Raw genomic sequence first — 17,682 nt, 5'->3', positions numbered from 1 at the left:
AGTGTGGGGTGGGCAGGACACAATGGTTGGACACTCCAGGATGTTTTGGGTAAAAATTGCTCAAACTCTGGTGCTAGTTTAACTAAGCTGGGTTAGGATTGAAACTGGTCTGGTACTGGTGGCACTGGGAGGGGATCAAGCAGTGATAAGACAAGAGAGTGATGCCTTCAGTCCTTGAGCTGCTGCTGCTGCTGGCAAAGGCTTCCTGTAATCCTGGTGTAAACCCAGAGGTGCTGCAGTTAAAGGGAATAAAGGATAATGGGCAGGGAGCTTTCAGAGATGGGACTGAGGCTCTGGGGCCTTGGGGCACCTCTGTGGGATGGACAAAGCTGCAGAGAGCCCAGAGGAGCCCCAGGATGAGCAGAGGGATGGAGCAGCTCTGCTGGGAGGAAAGGCTGGCACAGCTGGGATTGTTCAGCCTGCACAGGAGAAGCTTTGGGCTGAGCTCAGGGTGGCCTTGCAGGGCCTGAAGGAGCTGCAGGAAACCTGGAGAGAGACAATTCCCAAGGGCTGCAGGGACAGCACACAGGGAATGGCTTCACTGTGGGGTTGGATGGGATCTTGGCAATCAGGAATTGTTCCCTGGGAGGGGCTGGGATGGAATTGCCAGAGCAGCTGTGGCTGCCCCTGGATCCCTGGAATGTTCAGTTCCAGGCTGGAGCAGCCTGGGACAGTGGGAGGTGTCCCTGCCATGCTGGGGTGGCACTGGATGAGTTTTAAGGTCCCTTCCAGCCCAAACCACTCAGGGATTCCATTGTTAGCTCATTAAATAAGAGTTTGTTCTTCTGTTGGGTCCCAGGGCTGCCTGTGCTGGCTCAGGGGGCTCAGCTCTGCACCAGCCCCAGCCTTTCCCTCCAAACTGAAGGGATTTAGGCACATCAGTGCCCAGTTTGCAGACCCTGGTGTGGCCTCAGCAGTGCTCCTGGCAGCTGTGGATGAGGCAGTGCCATCCCAGGGCTCTCTGGAACTGCAGGCTGTGGGTTCAGGATGTGGCATGGCCACTTTTAGGGTCCCCCTTTTTTTGGGGACACAACAACAAATATCCACACAAAAAAAACAACCACCTACACAGATCCAAAAAGCAGCTCCTCATCCTCCTGCCCATTTCCCTGTGGTGTGAGTGACACTGGAGTGGCACAGGGACAAGGCCAGCCTGGTGCAGGAGGGCCCAGGGTGGGCTGTGCAGGCTTTGAACTCGCATTGTTGGGGGGAAATGGAGCGAACGGCGCCAGTTGCTGCTCAAATTGCAGGGTCTGAGAGCGTTTTAGGCTGCTCACACTTGCCTGAAGTTACATATTTCAGGAGGTGTTTAAATAATAATAACTCTCCCATTCCAGCTGGTCAGTAATTTGCAGAGTTCTCTAAAATTCTCAGTAATTCTAAGTGGGTTTGATATTTCCATAGGTTGTATACCAATGCCATCCTAGAGAATTAGTGAAAAACAAATGCTTGGGAAATGCTTTGACGGGTCTTAGTTGCTGGGTGTTGTGTTTTTGGTTTTAATTTTATTTTTTTTTTGTTCATAATCCTGCTGTTCTTCCTAATTTCTTTTGGAGTTTTCTTCCTAGAAACTCCTCCCTTTATATCTCTTTGTCTGTGGAAAATACAATCTTATTTTTCCGAGCATATTTTAATTATTTGCTGCAATTTAATTTAATTTAGTTTCATCAGGCCATGAGGAGAAATGAACTTTAATGTTTAGGAATTGCATTGTATGCATTGTATATCTTGTAGATTTGGGAAAATCCCACAAGTTCAGTTGGGTTTTAGAAATATTGTCCTGAATTTCTGTGAAAATCCACACATTTAAGGGCTTGGCAAAGATGGGTTTCTGGGATTTTTTGGGATGATGTTAATGTTGAGATTTCAGTTAATCCTTGACATTTTGACACTTTAAAAGTTTCTCCAAAACCAGATATCAGTGGAAGATAAATCTCTGTCCTGCCTGTCTCTGCTATTCCTGTTGGAAAACTTCATTTTCTGTTTGCATTTCTTTGCTTTAGCTTGGGGCTGAACTGTGCAGTTGTGGCTGCAGTTTAAGAAGTTTATTCTTTTTTTTTTTCCCTTTTTCAGTGTTGTTTGCTGCTGGACTCCCCCTGTCCCCACAACCCCGCAGGATGATATGAGACTTGAAAGAAGACGATGCATACAGGTGATTTGAGATTTGGGATTTTTACAGTGAAAAATGATGGATGTTCTTGATGTGCTTTCTGTTGCTCTTCCATTCTCTGTCCCCCCACATGATGCTGTTCCAACTCAGTAGAATATTTTGAATTTTGAATTTTTTCTTTGCCCTTTCAAAACTCTTCTGCTGCTCAGAAAACTTTTCTTCTTCCAGGAAGAAAATAATTTTCCTGAATGGAAATATTGTTTGGGAATGCTTCTGAAGGTGCCAATTAAATGGACTGGTTGATATTTTAAGAAGTTCTCCCATTTTTTGGCTAATCAGAAATCCTGGAAGTGCCAAGTGTATTTGCAGATTCAATGGGTGATTTTTAGTTTTGCTGGAAATACAGTTCATATTTCAACACAGAAAATCACAAGCAGCAGAAATAGAATAAAATCAAATTTGTCCAAGAGGGTTGCTCTAATTTTTTATACCCAAATGCCTTTATTTCAACCAGATCTTTGCTTTGCTTGTTCAGCTTTAAACCCCAGGAATCCTTAGGGCTGGGGGGGAAAAAAAAAAAAGCTGGGCAGATTTCTGTGTGCATCCAGCTCATCTCCTGATTGACAGTTTTCAGTTGCATCAGCTGTTGGTGCATAAACAGCTTTGGAGGGTCTGTTTACATGGAGCCTTTGGATTAGGACCAAGATGCTGGAAGTGGAGATTTCATTCCCTGAAAACCAAACATCTCTCATTCCACTCCCATGTTTGTGAGTTGTGTGCTGAAAGCTCAAGTCAAAGCAGGTCTAAAGAATTCTAAAATTGGGTTGGGCAAAGAAGAGAAGGAAAAACTTCTCCAAAGGGATATTTCATTTTCATGTTTCATTTTAAATATCTAAATCTAGAGGAGCAGCATTAAATTCTAGAAAATTGATGTCCCATCAGATTTGGGGAGCTCTGTCTAGTAGGCAGTGACAGATTAAAATAGAACCTAAATATTGAGAAAATGTTTTGAAAGCTTTAAAAATACTCATCCCACAACTGAAAGGAGAGATAATGTTATGAAATTGTACCTTCTGTATGACAGTGTTTGAGAGAATTCAGTTTCACATTGCAGTGCATTAATCTGATTTAAAACTTCCAACTTAAGCACTTTCAGTTTTGGTCAGAATTTCTGTTGGTGTAGAATTATGAGCTTGCAGAATAGAAATGGATACAAGATTTTAAAATTTAAGTGATAATTCTGTCTTCTGCAGCCCAAATTCTTTATTTATTTGATAAATACAGATAAAAAACCAGGAAAAAGACCATTATGCCTCTGATGTACTGGAAGTTACAAAAGTCAGATTATTTGCATTTTCTGTTTATTGGGAGAGCCAGGCTTGGTGTGCTGAGGTTCTGAGAATGAATAAGATTTGCAGCCTTAAAATGAGGCCCTGCCCTGTGATGATTTTGTGGTGCAGTGACAGGAGGAATTATTTGGTGACTCTGCTGGTCTCAGTCTCAAGTTCACAGTAGCTGGGGAGAGCTCAGGCCCAAAATTGAAAGGTTTTGTGGTTCTGAGGATGGCTCTCTTGCATTTTCAAGGAGGTTTCTCGAGGGTGATTGATCAGAGATGCCTGGTAATGTCAAAACTACCTTTGGTTAAAGTGGGGAAGTTCTAGAGAATCAATAAATTCTTTGTTTTAGTGGGCTTCACTTCATTGACCCCTACAATTAACCACAGCAGAACAGGGAAAACAACTCCCTAAAGAAGATTTTTTCACTTCTACCATGGAATACTTTAATTTTAGATCCCCACTTAAGCTGAAAACACAGAAATGTATTATATTAAATGTTATTTTCCAATTTGACTCACCAGGAAAACATCCTTGCAGTGTGTTGAACTTCTGGTTTTGCCCTGTATAATATGTGGAAGATAGATAGATAGGTAGGTAGATAGATATATATAGATAGATACTTTTTGCTCTATATGATATGTAGGATATATAGATACAGATATATATCCCATATAAAATATATTATAAAATGTATATAATGTAATCAATATATATAATTATATAATTAATAAATATAATTATATCATTAATAAATATAATTATATCATTAATAAATATAATATATTACATAATAGTTAAAATTTACCCAGAAAAGGGGCTCTTTAAAGTGCTGTTTGGAGATACTGAAATATTTTCAATAATTCTCTGGATGATCTGGAGCAGAAACCTGTGGATGTGGCACTTGAGTTCATGGTTTAGAGATGGACCAGGCAGAGTTGGGGTAATGGTTGGACTTTGATGGTCTCAGAGGTGTTTTCCAGCTTTAATGATTCCCTGATTCCTGTTTACTTGTGGATTTTTTAGGCTGTGTTCTGCTTTTCCCTGAAACACTCTGCAATAAGCAAAGCTGGGCTTCAGCTCTTTGCAGGAAAAGCCAAGTTTGTGTTTCTGTCATGTTGTGGTGCCTTAGAAGGTGATTTGTGACAAAAAAGTGTTTTCAGAATGGGAATTTTTCACTTCTTGGTCCTTTGCAAGTCTCCCCAACACCTTTGGGGAAAGCAAGGAACCAAACCCTTGTGGGTGTAGTGAGGCTGGTGGTCAATATTCCTATCCATATTCACTTTTCATGGGGTGGTGGCATCAAATTTGGGATTGTGCTGGGTTCCTAAGCAGGGATTAATCTTGTGTTCAGAAGTTGGTGTTTCCAGAGTTACTGCAGCCCTTGTCCTGCCCCTGTGTGCTCAGTGGTTGGTTGTTCTTTATTTTCCTCTTTTTAAATGGACATTCCTTATACAAATCATTTGGTTTTATAACAGCTTTCTGGTTTTGACTTTTGTAGTTATGCTGGAGCCTAAGGAATATGGATCTAAAAATACTGAGTTGTCTGACTTTTAAGCTTTTGAAGAGCTCAAAGCTTCTTTTTGTCACCTTTGTAAGAAAACAGAGCAACATAATGGTTACAGCAAATTATTCTCATCAACTGGAATTATCTTGGATGCACCAGAGATGTTGAGAATCCAAGGAAATGTGTTAGTGGTGTAGTAAGGTTTGATAAGGCATTGGAGGTGCTCATATGGCTCTGAACTTTTTTAGGGAAAAAAAAAAGAGCAAAAAAAGCCAATCCAATACTTTTCAATAAGGATGCTGCAAGAACAATTCAGTAGTAATTCTCACACAGATACCTGTCCTCCCCCAGCTCTGTTCCTTTTTAAAATATAACAAATCCAGAGGAAGGATTTCTGGGAAGTTCCTGGGTTGGGTTGAGTTTAGGACCTGCAGGTGCCCAGGTGTTTATTTTATAGAGGAATACAATGGAAATGGAGAATTGGGCCGTGGCTCTCACATCTATTTCATATTTTAGCTGCTGATTTCATTGAGCCTGTAGCTATTTTAAAGGATGTTTTTATATGTCAGTAGTAAAAAAACCCCACAAACCAAAGCAGAAAACCCCTCTGTTGTTGTGCAGTCAGAACAAAGTGTGTCCATGGTGCTGCTCTGTGCTTGGAGCTCACCTGTGTTACCTGAACAGCAACTGGAAGGAAAATCCAGCAAATTCCTGGGCCAGCACCAGGGTGTCCCTCCCCTGATTCCCTGCTGGGGCACAGTGTGGCTCCCACTGCTTTTGTTCCTGGTGGGACCCTGGCTCCAGTTGGATTCTGTCTCCCTGGGAGTTTGTGCTGGATATTCAGCTCCAGATCAACACAAGTTTGCCATAAAAGACAAAATACCACAAAAATCACATCCAAACCAGAGCTGCTCATTAGGAGAGAAGTTTAAAATCCAAGCAGAATGAAGGCTTGGATATTCCTGGGATTCACCCCATGGATAAATCCCTTTGCAGCAGGGCTTGGTGCTGCTTTGGGGAGTTTTTGGTGAAGCAGTGGGGAAGGGCAGCTCTCCTCAGCCTGCAAGTGGAAGTTCTGCTTTTCAGAGATGGAGTCATTGACCTCAATGAATGATAACCTTGAAGTCAACAGACTAAATTAGTGCTCTACTTTCTGTATTTGAGAGCAGCAATGTGAAAACCTGGACAGCTAAAGTTAGATTCGTGCATCCATATTTAAAAAGAAGTTGCCTATTTAAAAGAAAAGGGTTTTTTGGGTTTTTTTTCCCTCTCCTCCAGAATGGATCAGTACCTGTGATATTGAAAATTGAAGTTTTCAGCTTCAGCCCCCATCTAAGAGGAAACAAAAATTTTGTTCCAGGATTTTGCCATGGAATTACATCCTGGTGGATTTTACTGCTTTCCTTATTCAGGAACAGAGCAGAGCATCTATACCAGAAAAAGAATTTCTATTCATTTTTCCTCCCAATACATGTGGAATCCCTGAGGTTGGAAAAGTCCAGCAGCTCTTCATAGGGATTTCATGGAGTCCCTGAGGCTGGAAAAGTCCAGCAGCTCTTCATGGGGATTTCATGGAGTCCCTGAGGTTGGAAAAGTCCAGCAGCACTCCATGGGGAATTCATGGAATCCCTGAGGTTCTTTCTTTGTGATATTCCCACAGAATCCTTTTTATTCCAGGTATTGCCATGAATATGCTGCCACTTGTTTCTCTCTGGCCTTGATGGAAGCAGTTCTGTCCTGTCAATGTCAGTTCTGGAAAGGAACCTTGCAGAGAACATTGCTGGAACCATCCTTGGGTGCTTGTTCCATCCCTCTGCTGGAGTCCCACCACTTGTTCTCTCTGTCATCTCCTTGTGGAGCTTCTAACACAGAGCAGCCTTTAACTCTGGTCACAAGAGGTGACTTCTGCCTTTGCAAGTCCATACCACAGAATTTCAGGATGATTTAGGCTGGAAAAAATCTCCAAGATGAGTCCCCACTCAAAATTCATCATCACTGGACAAACTTGGCTTAAAATGGTACCACTTCAATTTGTGAACATATCCTGTGGTGAATCCATAAGCAGGGCAGCAAATGTTTGTAGGGGGGCATCCTTCATAAATCATGGAGCCAGGTGGAAACAACCTCTCCCCCCCATCCCTAAAGTTCTGTTCCTTTGGGATTAGATTTTAAAATATAGACAGACACTCTTAACAGCCTGAGTAGTTCTTGGTAAAGATTCAATTTATAATACTTCATCAGGCAAGTGGAGGCAAGAACTGGGCAAATATTGTTCATAAATCTTGTTGAAATTGGACATTCTGACTTGGAAGATTTGTATTTCTCTTTTTCTAGTCAGGCTGGTGCTTCCTGTTCTGTTCAATTCATCTCCTGAGATGTGGTTTTTAATGTTTGTATCAAACACTCCTGCAGGCAGTGGTGCCCAGATGTGCTTGCTTGATCCCTAACTGGGATCAGTCTGGTGGATTCCCAGCTTTGCAGAGCAGCACAGGGTATGCTCAGCTTGATGACAGAGTTTTTCCTGGTTATTCACAGGGCAGTAAGCTCCTCTCCCAGGTTTTACCAGAGTTTCCATGGCTCACTGTACAGTCAGCTCTGCACAGCTAGCTTGGTTATTTCCATCAGGCAGCTTCAGGACACATTTGTCAGCCCTCTGATGTCACTGGGTGCAGCTCAGACGTCATCTGAGTGGGTCTGCTTAAAACCCTGCTGGATTTAGGAACACAATTAAGCTTGGAAAATGTAAAACTGGGGATGTTTCACTCTCAGATTTCCGCTGTGACGCCACAGTCTCGAAACCACGTTTGTTGATGAGTTGTTAAGGGCAGAGATTAGATTAGAGAGCAAGAAACATCATTTGTTTTTAGCAGTGACACATCAGGTTGAGTGTTCTGACCTTCCCAGGGAATGCCCAGCCCTGCATGGATCCATCAGCCCAAGGGAAAAGCCTGGTTCCTGAGGCTCAGCACTCCCTGACACTCACACCTAACCCCTGGTGACCTCTGGCTCAATTAAATCCCAAAATATCTTTGAGGACCTAGAATGGAGTTTATTGCACACAGAGCCAGCTGTTCAACATCTTTGCTGGAAAGGTGAAACAGGTGGCAGCAGTTTTGTTCCAGATTGAGAAAAGAGATTTGTTCTTGATTTCTTCCTTCCCCATGGGATTCTGTTGGTGCTGGTATTTTCCTAACAAATTGGTTGTTGTAAATCCCTTAAAAAATGGGGATACAAGCAGAGAGCAGAGTCTGAAGTTCTTCTACTGGTTCATTCTGGACCTTCTAACTGGTTTCTTTTGGTGCATCCTCTTAACTTCTCCTTCATCACACTGAATCCACTTTGTGAACAGAGAATCCAGCCTCAAGTTTGCTAAACCATCCAACTCTTTGCTTTTTCTTTCCTAAAATCACAGAAAATTTTAATATTTGAGCATCTAGCATATTTGAGCTCAGTATTTTGGGGTGAACTTGCCACAGAAGGATGATGTTTGTAAAGGTGGATGAAGTTGGTTTCCATTTTTACCTGGTTTTGTGGGCAGTTTCTTTAAATAGAGAAAATATTTAATACTGTGATTGAAGTCCACAATTCCTCAGGACTGCCTTGCCACTCCAGAAAATTAAACTGTTTCTGGCAATACATGGAAATCCAGACATGGTTTTTTAGGACTGACATCTTCATGCTCCTCCCAGGTCCTGAAGATGCCTAAAAGGAGTGAACTGGTTCTCCAAGATTTTATATATTGATAAAAGTATCTGTGATCTCATCTGCCATATTAATGTGAGTCCTGACTTGCTGTTAATGCCTCTCAGTAGAGCAGATCCTTCTCCAGGAGTAAAAACTGGTTTTATCTTCATGTAGGTATGGAATAATGGCTTACATATATTATATTAGCTTATAAAAGAAATTAAAAACCCTCCCAACAAATATATTTACCAAGTTTTGTTTATACCTACCCATAATCCAGAGGCTTTGTGCTAGTCTGGAATAAAAGTGGGAATTAGGCCCTTTGAAATATTTCACTTCACTTACTTTGAAATACTTCACTTACAAAATATCTGCAAGGCAGCAGATGTCCTTGGTAATTCCATTTACAGCTTCACTTTAGGTGAGGTCCAGATGTTCATGGTGGGCTCTGTGTTGGGTCCTTAAAGGCTGTGTTGAAAAAGCAGCAATCTGGTAATGGATTTATTCTTGTTTCTTAAGTTAGACTTTTCTAGAGCTTCCAGCTGTAAAATAATTTTACAGAAATCATTTCACAATGCTGAGTAATTCCTGGAGACTTCCCTGAGTCCAGTGGTGGATCCATGGTGTGGAGTTCAAGGGGATTTCTGGTGCTTAGGCTCAAAAGGAGCTGTAAATAAACTGGGGAAAAAAACACAAGTTAGTCTTGTGTGCTTTAATTTAGATCAGTTTGTGGTGATCTTGTGTTTTGTCCTTGGTGATCCTCAGAATCAATGGATTATTCCTCACCTTAATTTCCCTTTAATGGCAGGTGTTGGATAAGAGCATGAACCTCTTTTAAATCTTGCAGAGAAAAAGGGTCACAGCCCAAAATGTGCAGGTGAGCAGTGCAGTTATTGGATGCTTTTGATGTGTTTCCCTTTCTTTACATCCCAGGATTTTACCCAATTCAGTTCACAGCTGAGCCTCTCCTGCTTTGCCATTTTCCCTGATTGGAAGGAGGCTGTCTCAAGGAAGAGACTTCATCTGTAAACTGTGCCAGCAGAGAGCTGCAGGAGCAGATGTGGTCAGAGGAGATTTCAGAGCACCAATTCCCAGACAAAAATTCCCTGGTAGTACAGGGAGCAGTCCCAGCCTCTGGAGCTGATCCCATTCCCTGGCCTGGCTGCCTGGTGGGAAGGATTCCTGGGATCTGCTGCACCCAGGGCTGCTCAGATGCTGCTTCCATGCTTCCTCAGCTATTCATTCCACTGTTGTCCTTAAATCCTTTTTCCTTTCTCTTTGGACTAAGGATGTCTCAGGAGAAAATTGCTTTTTTTCCCCTCTTGTCAAAGCAAAAAACCCCAGGGTTGTTCTATCTTTTGTTATATATACATAATCTATAAATATATATATAGAAATATAACTTCTTTTTTCCTGACCTGCAGCTGCAGGAATATTCCTTTGCTTCCTTCTCCTTTACAAAGCCTGGGAGAGTTTTGTGTTGTTTTCCTTCCAAAGTTCAGCTTTTCTTCCATCTTCTGAGAAATTTTATCTCTAAAGTTGTTCTTGTCCTCTGGCTTTGGCTGACTTCATGGACTTCAGGAGTCTTCTCTTGTACAGAAAAGAGATTTTCCTCAGAAAAAAAAGAGGCTGTTTCACACCCAAATCAACGGGTCAGTTTTCAAGTCAGGATTCTGCACCTTCAGCTTAAATTCTGTGTTCAGCTTTGTTTTCCAACAAAGATTCTGGTAGCAAAAGGCCCCAGGCAATGAGTGTTTGGATCCTGAGAAAGGCAAAAAGTAGTTGTTGTGTTTTTTGTTTGTTTGGTGTTTTCTTTTATGTCTGGAGGCATGTGGGGCTCCAGGGGAAGGCAAGAAGCACAACTTCATTTTTTTTCTTGGGAGAAATCCAGGCTCTATAGGCTGCCATCCAAATGCAAAAATTCTGACACTTCTCTGCTCAGAAAAAGTGCCACCAAAACGGAGCCAGCTGAATACTCCACTTCTTCAATAGAAGGCAGTTTCCTTAAATAGAATTTGGGAGCTAACTTCGTCTGGAGCAGGGATTTGGGTTCAAAACACTTCCAGATCCATAGTGACGTCTTTTCACTTGAAGTCTTTCACTCTGGCTACAGGTATTTAACACTCTGTGGATGTTCAGACACCTGAGGAATCATTTGTGTCCTGTAATTCCATGGGACATCCACACCATCCTCACAAGGACCAACTCCTTCCCTACAAACACAGATACACCTGCTCAGGATTTCCAGATTACTGTATTTTATTGTTTGACTGTGTCACACTTTCTCCCCTGGATCCCAGTTTATTAGCAGGATCTTTTTGCCATCAAAACCCCACATTATCCTCAGTGACAGATTAGCAGTAGCTTGGTCTTCCCAAGAAGCTGCCCTAACCCATTAGGAAGATGGTTAATCTCCCTCCTGGATAAGCTTTTGGATCAATTTAGAGCAAAGTGAATGGGTGTCTTCTGAGCAGGTCTGGGTAGCAGCTACTTGAACAAAGCAATTCAGGGCTCCTTTCAACATCAGCTCCTAATGAATGGTGGGAATTTCATCAAAGACCAGGTAATTACACAGGCACTGCACCTTTGGATTAATGGCACCTCTGACACAGGCCTGGCTTTCCTCATTCTAAGATAGGAACTGATCAGTTTTGCAGAACAAGAAATGCCTCAGGAAGTTTTTGGAAGATACTCCATGGAGCAGCATTGCTGTGCTCAGCTTTGGAGAGTCTGGGACTTTCCTCCAGCCTTTTCTGGGCTCCTCAGCACAGTTACAAGGGAATCACAGGAAATTCCAGGTGTGACTTTGTGCCTAATGTGCTTCTGGCCCTCAGGAATGAAATCCTGTGAGCTGGGAACTCAGAATTCCCATTTTCTGTGTCTGAGCTTGCCATGGAACAGGAGGCTCAGCTCTCAGGGAACAGGGACAGGACAAGAGGAAAAGGCCTCAAGCTGTGCCAGGGGAGGCTTGGGTTGGACACCAGGAACAATTTCTTCACTGAAAGGGTTGTTAAACATTGGTGTCCAGGATCCCCCAGTGCCACCAGCATCCCCCAAAGCCTGTCCCCAGGGGCCACATCCAGCCTGTCCTGAGCACTGCCACAGACAGTGACTGCAAACCTCCCTGGGAGCTCATCCCAATCCTCACCAATCTTGCATGGAAAGTTTTTCCTGATATCCAATCATCACAACCTCCCTGACAAAATCATTTAATCCATCGTTTGCAGAAATATTGGGAAGTCTCCTCTTACCCTTCTGTGGGACAGAAAAAGAAGGGAAGTCCTCTCTGGCACCTTCTGCTCTCCATGGTCTGGCTCACAGCAATCCCACAAATTCTCAGAGAAGTCTTGAGGAGCTGTGTGTGCTTGAGTGACATTTGGAAGCAGCTCTGTGCTCGCTTGGCCAGCAGGGCCAGACAACAACACCGCGGTGCTTTCAGCCCAGATGCTTTGGCACAGCACAGCCCTGAGTGTCGCCACTGCTTGGCAGAACAACTGGTGCTGCAGAGCAGGAGCAGGTGCTTGGGGCTTGTTCTGCTCCTTCTGCACCAAGGCCCTGCTCTTGCAGTGGGTTTTGGAGCATGAGAAACAATATTGTTCTTTCTTTGTGGTGAGCTTTTAAACTCTTTAAGGACTTGGTAAAAAGTTGGGCTGCACGGCAGTGATGAGGATGATGAGTTACATGGTTCTTGTTGTCTTTTACAAACATCTTAGAGGTGGCAGATCCTGGGCTTGTTTTATATTTTCTTCTCTAAATTCATGGAATCATGGAGTGGTTTGGCTTGGGAGGGACCTTAAAGCTCATCCAGTTTCACTCCTACCATGACCAGGGACACCTTCACTGTCCCAGGCTGCTCCAAGCCCCAGCCAGGCTGGCCTTGGACACTTCCAGGGATCCAGGGGCAGCCACAGCTGCTCTGGGCACCCTGAAGTCCCATTTACCTTGAGGACAGTTTGCTAAGTGCCCTCAGTGATGTCCTGCTGGGGGTGACAATTCTTTGGGGTGACGTTTCTTTGGAGTGAATTTCTTTGGGGTGATATTTCTTTGGAGTAATCTTTCTTCACACCCCTTCTCAATCATCTCTTCCCACCCCAGCCTGACACAGCCCTCACTCCAGTGAGTTTTCTCTCATGGCAGGAGGGCATTTCCAACTCCTTCCCTCTCCTTTCAGCACCTGCCTGTTCAAAGACTCATCCTCACATGTGTGTGTGCAGAGTCCTGACTGTGCCATGCATGGATCTCAGTGTTCTGTTCCCTGAGAACATTTTTAAAACCTCAGTGCTGAAGCTTTGAAGCTCATTGGTACCTAAGCTTTTAAATAAAGAGTTTTTGTGTTATTATTCCATTTTTCTTGGCTTGCAGTGACTTCAGTCTTGGTGCCATGACTCTGTAGGAGGTCGTGGTTCCTTTGCATTGCAGGACAGTGCTGTCTGGTGCCTGTAAATGTGATGTTCACAGTGTCCTCAGGAACTGGAACATCCCTGAGCAGACCAGGGCACAGTTTGGTTTGAATTAAAAGCCTTTTGGGGTTAGAACTTCATTTCTGCTATGAACAGGACTGGGGGTGATCTTTTCCCAGAACACAGTTGTTGGCTGAGCCCTGAAGAATTCCTTCTGTGATTGGTGTTTAGATCCTGTAAATAATTTTCCATCATCACCTTTCCTTGGGAACACCCAAGTCCCTTTCCTCAGGTGCAATGTTTCCATTGCACCTCTCTGCAGGTGAGGAAACCCAAACCCAACACCAAACCATGGCAAATTATCCAGTCAGCTTCTCCTTGGTGTAGTTTAGAGGTCCTTCAGGAAATGCTGGAATGATACCGTCCCTCCCTGCACCCCTTGGAAGTCACCTGCTTTTTTTTGGTGGCCAGGGTACATCATTTCCCACATGGATGCTGCAGGTGCAGGTGAGAGGCAGCTCTCAGGAGCTTGTTCTGGGAATTGGCATTCCAGAAAAACCAGACACTGATGGAAGGAGAGGCTCCAATGTTCCAGCTGGAGCAGGGTGTCTTTGGTTTCTGCATCTTCCATCATATCCCTGGAGGAACCCAGTCATGGCAAATGGGAGATTCTGTAAGCTGGGAATCAGATTTATGGATGCAGATCAGCTGAAGGAAAGCAGGGTTAGATGAGATTGGGCAGGAATTGTTCCCTGGGAGGGGCTGGGATGGAATTCCCAGATTTGTTGTGGCTGCCCCTGGATCCCTGGGATGTTCAGTTCCAGGTTGGAGCAACCTGGGACAGTCCCCATGGGAGGTGTCCCCGTGGCTGGGGTGGCACTGGATCATTTTTGAGGTCTCTTCCAATCTCAACCATTCCAGGATTCTGTAATATGCAGACAACATTTATTTTTTAAAATTTGCGGACAAAATTTATTTTTCAGAAATTTGCACAACTCTGCTAATTAAGTAGTGTTGCTCTCACTGTTATTATTGGTGTAAACAAAACCCCAATTTTCACAGTTAACTTTAATACCTGCTCCTTAGTTTATGCTAGAAACAGTAAAGCCTTAGAAGGAAAAATGCAAGTTACACTTAAAATAATTTTCTTAAATCACAGTATTATCCTAAAGGAATAATGATATTTTTGTTTGTTTTGTGGATGGCTTTTGTTGTGTTTTGAATTCTTAGGGGGTGAAATTGTTTTACTTGAGAGAAATCAATGCAGTTTAGGAGTGAGCCCCACTTTGGGGTAATATTGTTTGCATTAGTGAAGTTTGGCATTCCCAGTTTTTGGTGGTTTCCAGCTGCAAGTACAGATTCAACCACACTTAAGTTTTTTTCCTCCTGAAAAGCTGCTACTTCAAGGTGAGACAAATCAAAAGAAGTAATTGCTTAAACTTAAAAGTGTGTGTACTAAATACAGGAATTATTAGAGAGACAGGAAATTGTGCTTTCCAAATGAATGCTTTGGAATTGTGAGGTTTGACTGGACTTGTCAGCCCCTTGCCTGGATTTATTTCTGATTTTTGTTTTATTTTCTGTGATGAGCACTGAGATGGATATGGAAATATTGAAACTTTTTACTGGGGAGTGATTTATTGTTCAGTGATTTGAGAACTCTTGAGTGGAGTTTGTCAGGACTGGCTTCAGATTCCTGCTGTAAAATGCAGGTGTCAGAATATCAGCTATCAAATCATTGAGAGCACAGCAGAAAAATGGTTTAGGTGCAGTTCACAACCTGTGAGGATTTTATAGAATAATTCTGGTGCTTCCAGGAAACTTTGGAGTCAGGAAAATACCTGGAGTGTTATTATTTTATGAACTGTGGTGTGGATTAATAAGGACAGCAAGCCTAAGAATTTTAAAGTATTCTTGTTTTTAGGAACTCCATCAGAATCCGTGTATTAATACAAAATATTTTGGTTTTTAGGAACTCCATCAGAATCTGTGTATTAGTACAGAGTATTCTGAGTTTTAGGAACTCTGTCAGAATTTCTGTTATTAATACAAAGTATTCTGGTTTTTAAGAACTCCATCAGAATCTGTGTTGTTAATACAAAGTATTCTGAGTTCTAGGAACTCTATCAGAATTTCTCTTATTATACACAGTGTTCTCGTTTTTAGAAACCCCATCAGAATTTTTTATTAATACAAAGTATTCTGGTTTTTAGGAACTCTATGAGAATATGTGTTATTTATACAAAGTGTTTTGGTTCTTAGGAACTCCATTAGAATCTGTGTTATTAATACAAAGTATTGTGAGTTCTAGGAACTCTATCAGAATTTCTCTTATTTATACACAGTATTCTGGTTTTTAGGAACTCTGTGAGAATCTGTGTTATTTGTACACAGTATTCTGGTTTTTAGAAACTCCATTAGAATCTGTGTATTAATATAAAGTATTCTAAGTTTTAGGAGCTCTGTCAGAGTTTGTGTTATTAATACAGAGTATCAAAGCAGTTCAGTGTCTTCAAATGCAAAAAGAACTGCTCTGTAGCCAAAGTTTAAGTTCTATAAATTTCTTTTGGAGTGATATGAACAACTTCAAAATCATCCATGAAATCAGCCAGTGAGCGAATTCCCTGGAATCATCACACCAGCAACTTCCTCATAATCGAGGTGGAATTTATAATGGTGAATATTTTTTTGTAGTTCAGTTTTTCACTTAAATCTGTGTGTGTGTGTTGGTCCTTAAAAGTGTGTGGTAGGTTAACAGCAACCTCAAATCCAATCCCAAAAATCCCAAACTGTTCAGCCACTTTGGGATTAGTAAAGGAGAAAAGACTTTTATTACCAATAGGGCTGTGCAAATCCTGCAAGGGGAAGGAGGGGCCAGCCCAAATTCTGAAAATACACACTTGCCCACGTGCCAAGTTATTTTATTTTTACAGTTGGTTTTATTTTAAAATTGTCATCGCTGTGTTAGATGAAATCCACCTTTATTTATGGTAGACACCAGAGCTGGATGGATGTCACCCAGTGAAATAGCTGGAAAATACATGGGATTATTTAACCAAGTTAAAAAGATTCTGCATCAATTCCTAACCCTGCCTGTATTCAAACTACAAAAGTACTTTGAGATCCTCCCCCTCTCTCCTGAAAGCTGTTCTCTTTGGTCAGGTATTGAATAATTTATATCATGTGAGACTCTTGCACATGATGTATTCATCCCTTGTTTAGCTCTTACATTCATGGTTTGGCATGCTGGCTGTACATTGATATGGGAGATGCTTCCCATTTTTTCTCTACCAACTGTTTAAATATATCTTGTGCCTCAGTAACTACAAATGGGAAATAGAATAATTCAAGTAATTTCCCTTGATGGGTTTTACGCGTAGGAAAAAATTTCTTTTTAATTTTTTTTTTTTTAATATCTATCTGTTTGTACAAAATGATGACAATACTTATGCTAACTTCACATTCAGCTGGAAATGCCTGAGCCATCAGGCCAGCTATTGATTTGAGATAAAATATTGGGTGTTTTTCACCTGCCATGTAGCAGGTAATTTATTCCATCTCTAATTAGTTTTGCACTGCAAACTGCAAATTGTGAGTAATGTTCTTTGGAGGTGGGGGAAGGAGGAGGTGCTGCACCAACACGAGGAACTCTCAGTGAAGTGCTGATAAAAGTATTTCCCTGAAAGGACAGAGGAGCAGCCCAGCACAAGGATTAGCCCTGCAAAGTCCTGGCCCAGCCCGGATTGCCTGGAAAATCTTGTAAGCCCCTGGTCAGGTAACGCTGCTGCTGCAGGGGCTGCAGGAGGAGCACGGAATAAATGCAATCAATGGCTTCAAAAAGCTGCCACGAGCCAGGGAATGGGCAGCACCGTGTTTGGGGTGGGGAGTGCACACACACTGAGCTAACTGAGGTGTTTTAGGGTATGTAGGGAGAGAATTCAGGGGTTTCATTGAGCTAGCTGAGGTGTTTTAGGGTATATAGGGAGAGAATTCAGGAGTTTCACTGAGGTAGCTGAGGTGTTTTAGGGTATACAGGGAGAGAATTCAGGAGTTTTCACTGAGGTAGCTGAGGTGTTTTAGGGTATATAGGGAGAGAATTCAGGGGTTTCACTGAGCTAGCTGAGGTGTTTTAGGGTATACAGGGAGAGAATTCAGGAGTTTTCACTGAGGTAGCTGAGGTGTTTTAGGTTATATAGAGAGATTTCAGGGGTTTCACTGAGGTAGCTGAGGTGTTTTAGGACATTGAGAGAGATTTCAGGGGTTTCACTGAGGTAGCTGAGATGTTTTAGGACATTCAGAGAGATTTCAGGAGTTTCACTGAGCTAGCTGAGGTGTTTTAGGACATTCAGAGAGATTTCTGGAGTTTCACTGAGGTAGTTGCTGGCGTTTCAGGGCAATGCGAGGAGATATTTCCGTAGTTTCTCCGCTTCTAAAATGTCCAAAATGAAGCTGTCGAATGAATGAGCCGGGAAAACTTTTAACTCCTGTTGGAGCTGGCATTTTGGGCTCTCGGTGAAATCAAATTCCCCGCTCCAGCTCTGAAAAGTTGTCAGTCCCGGGTACCCCTGGCAAGCAGGGATCCCATCTCCGGCCGTGCCCAGGTGCGGTGCAGGTGCTGTCCCCGCTCTGAGCAGCTCCGTGCCCATC

At 42.6% G+C, this 17,682-nt stretch overlaps 1 protein-coding gene across 1 annotated transcript in view; it reads left to right on the top strand.

The window, feature by feature from the left end:
• The window catches only part of DYRK1A (dual specificity tyrosine phosphorylation regulated kinase 1A), a 65,238-nt gene that overhangs the window by 18,888 nt on the left and 28,668 nt on the right, over positions 1 to 17,682 (top strand). Inside the window, exon 2 of the mRNA XM_033052094.2 lies at positions 2,074 to 2,152. Coding sequence (XP_032907985.1) covers positions 2,143 to 2,152 — 10 coding nt within the window. The 5' untranslated portion in view covers positions 2,074 to 2,142. The remainder of the gene's footprint in view (positions 1 to 2,073; positions 2,153 to 17,682) is intronic.

The sequence above is a fragment of the Catharus ustulatus genome, chromosome 2, assembly GCF_009819885.2.
Source record: "Catharus ustulatus isolate bCatUst1 chromosome 2, bCatUst1.pri.v2, whole genome shotgun sequence".
Taxonomy (NCBI): domain Eukaryota; kingdom Metazoa; phylum Chordata; class Aves; order Passeriformes; family Turdidae; genus Catharus; species Catharus ustulatus.
The sequence above is the reverse complement of the archived record's forward strand: the minus strand, read 5'-3'. Positions and strand labels throughout refer to the sequence as shown.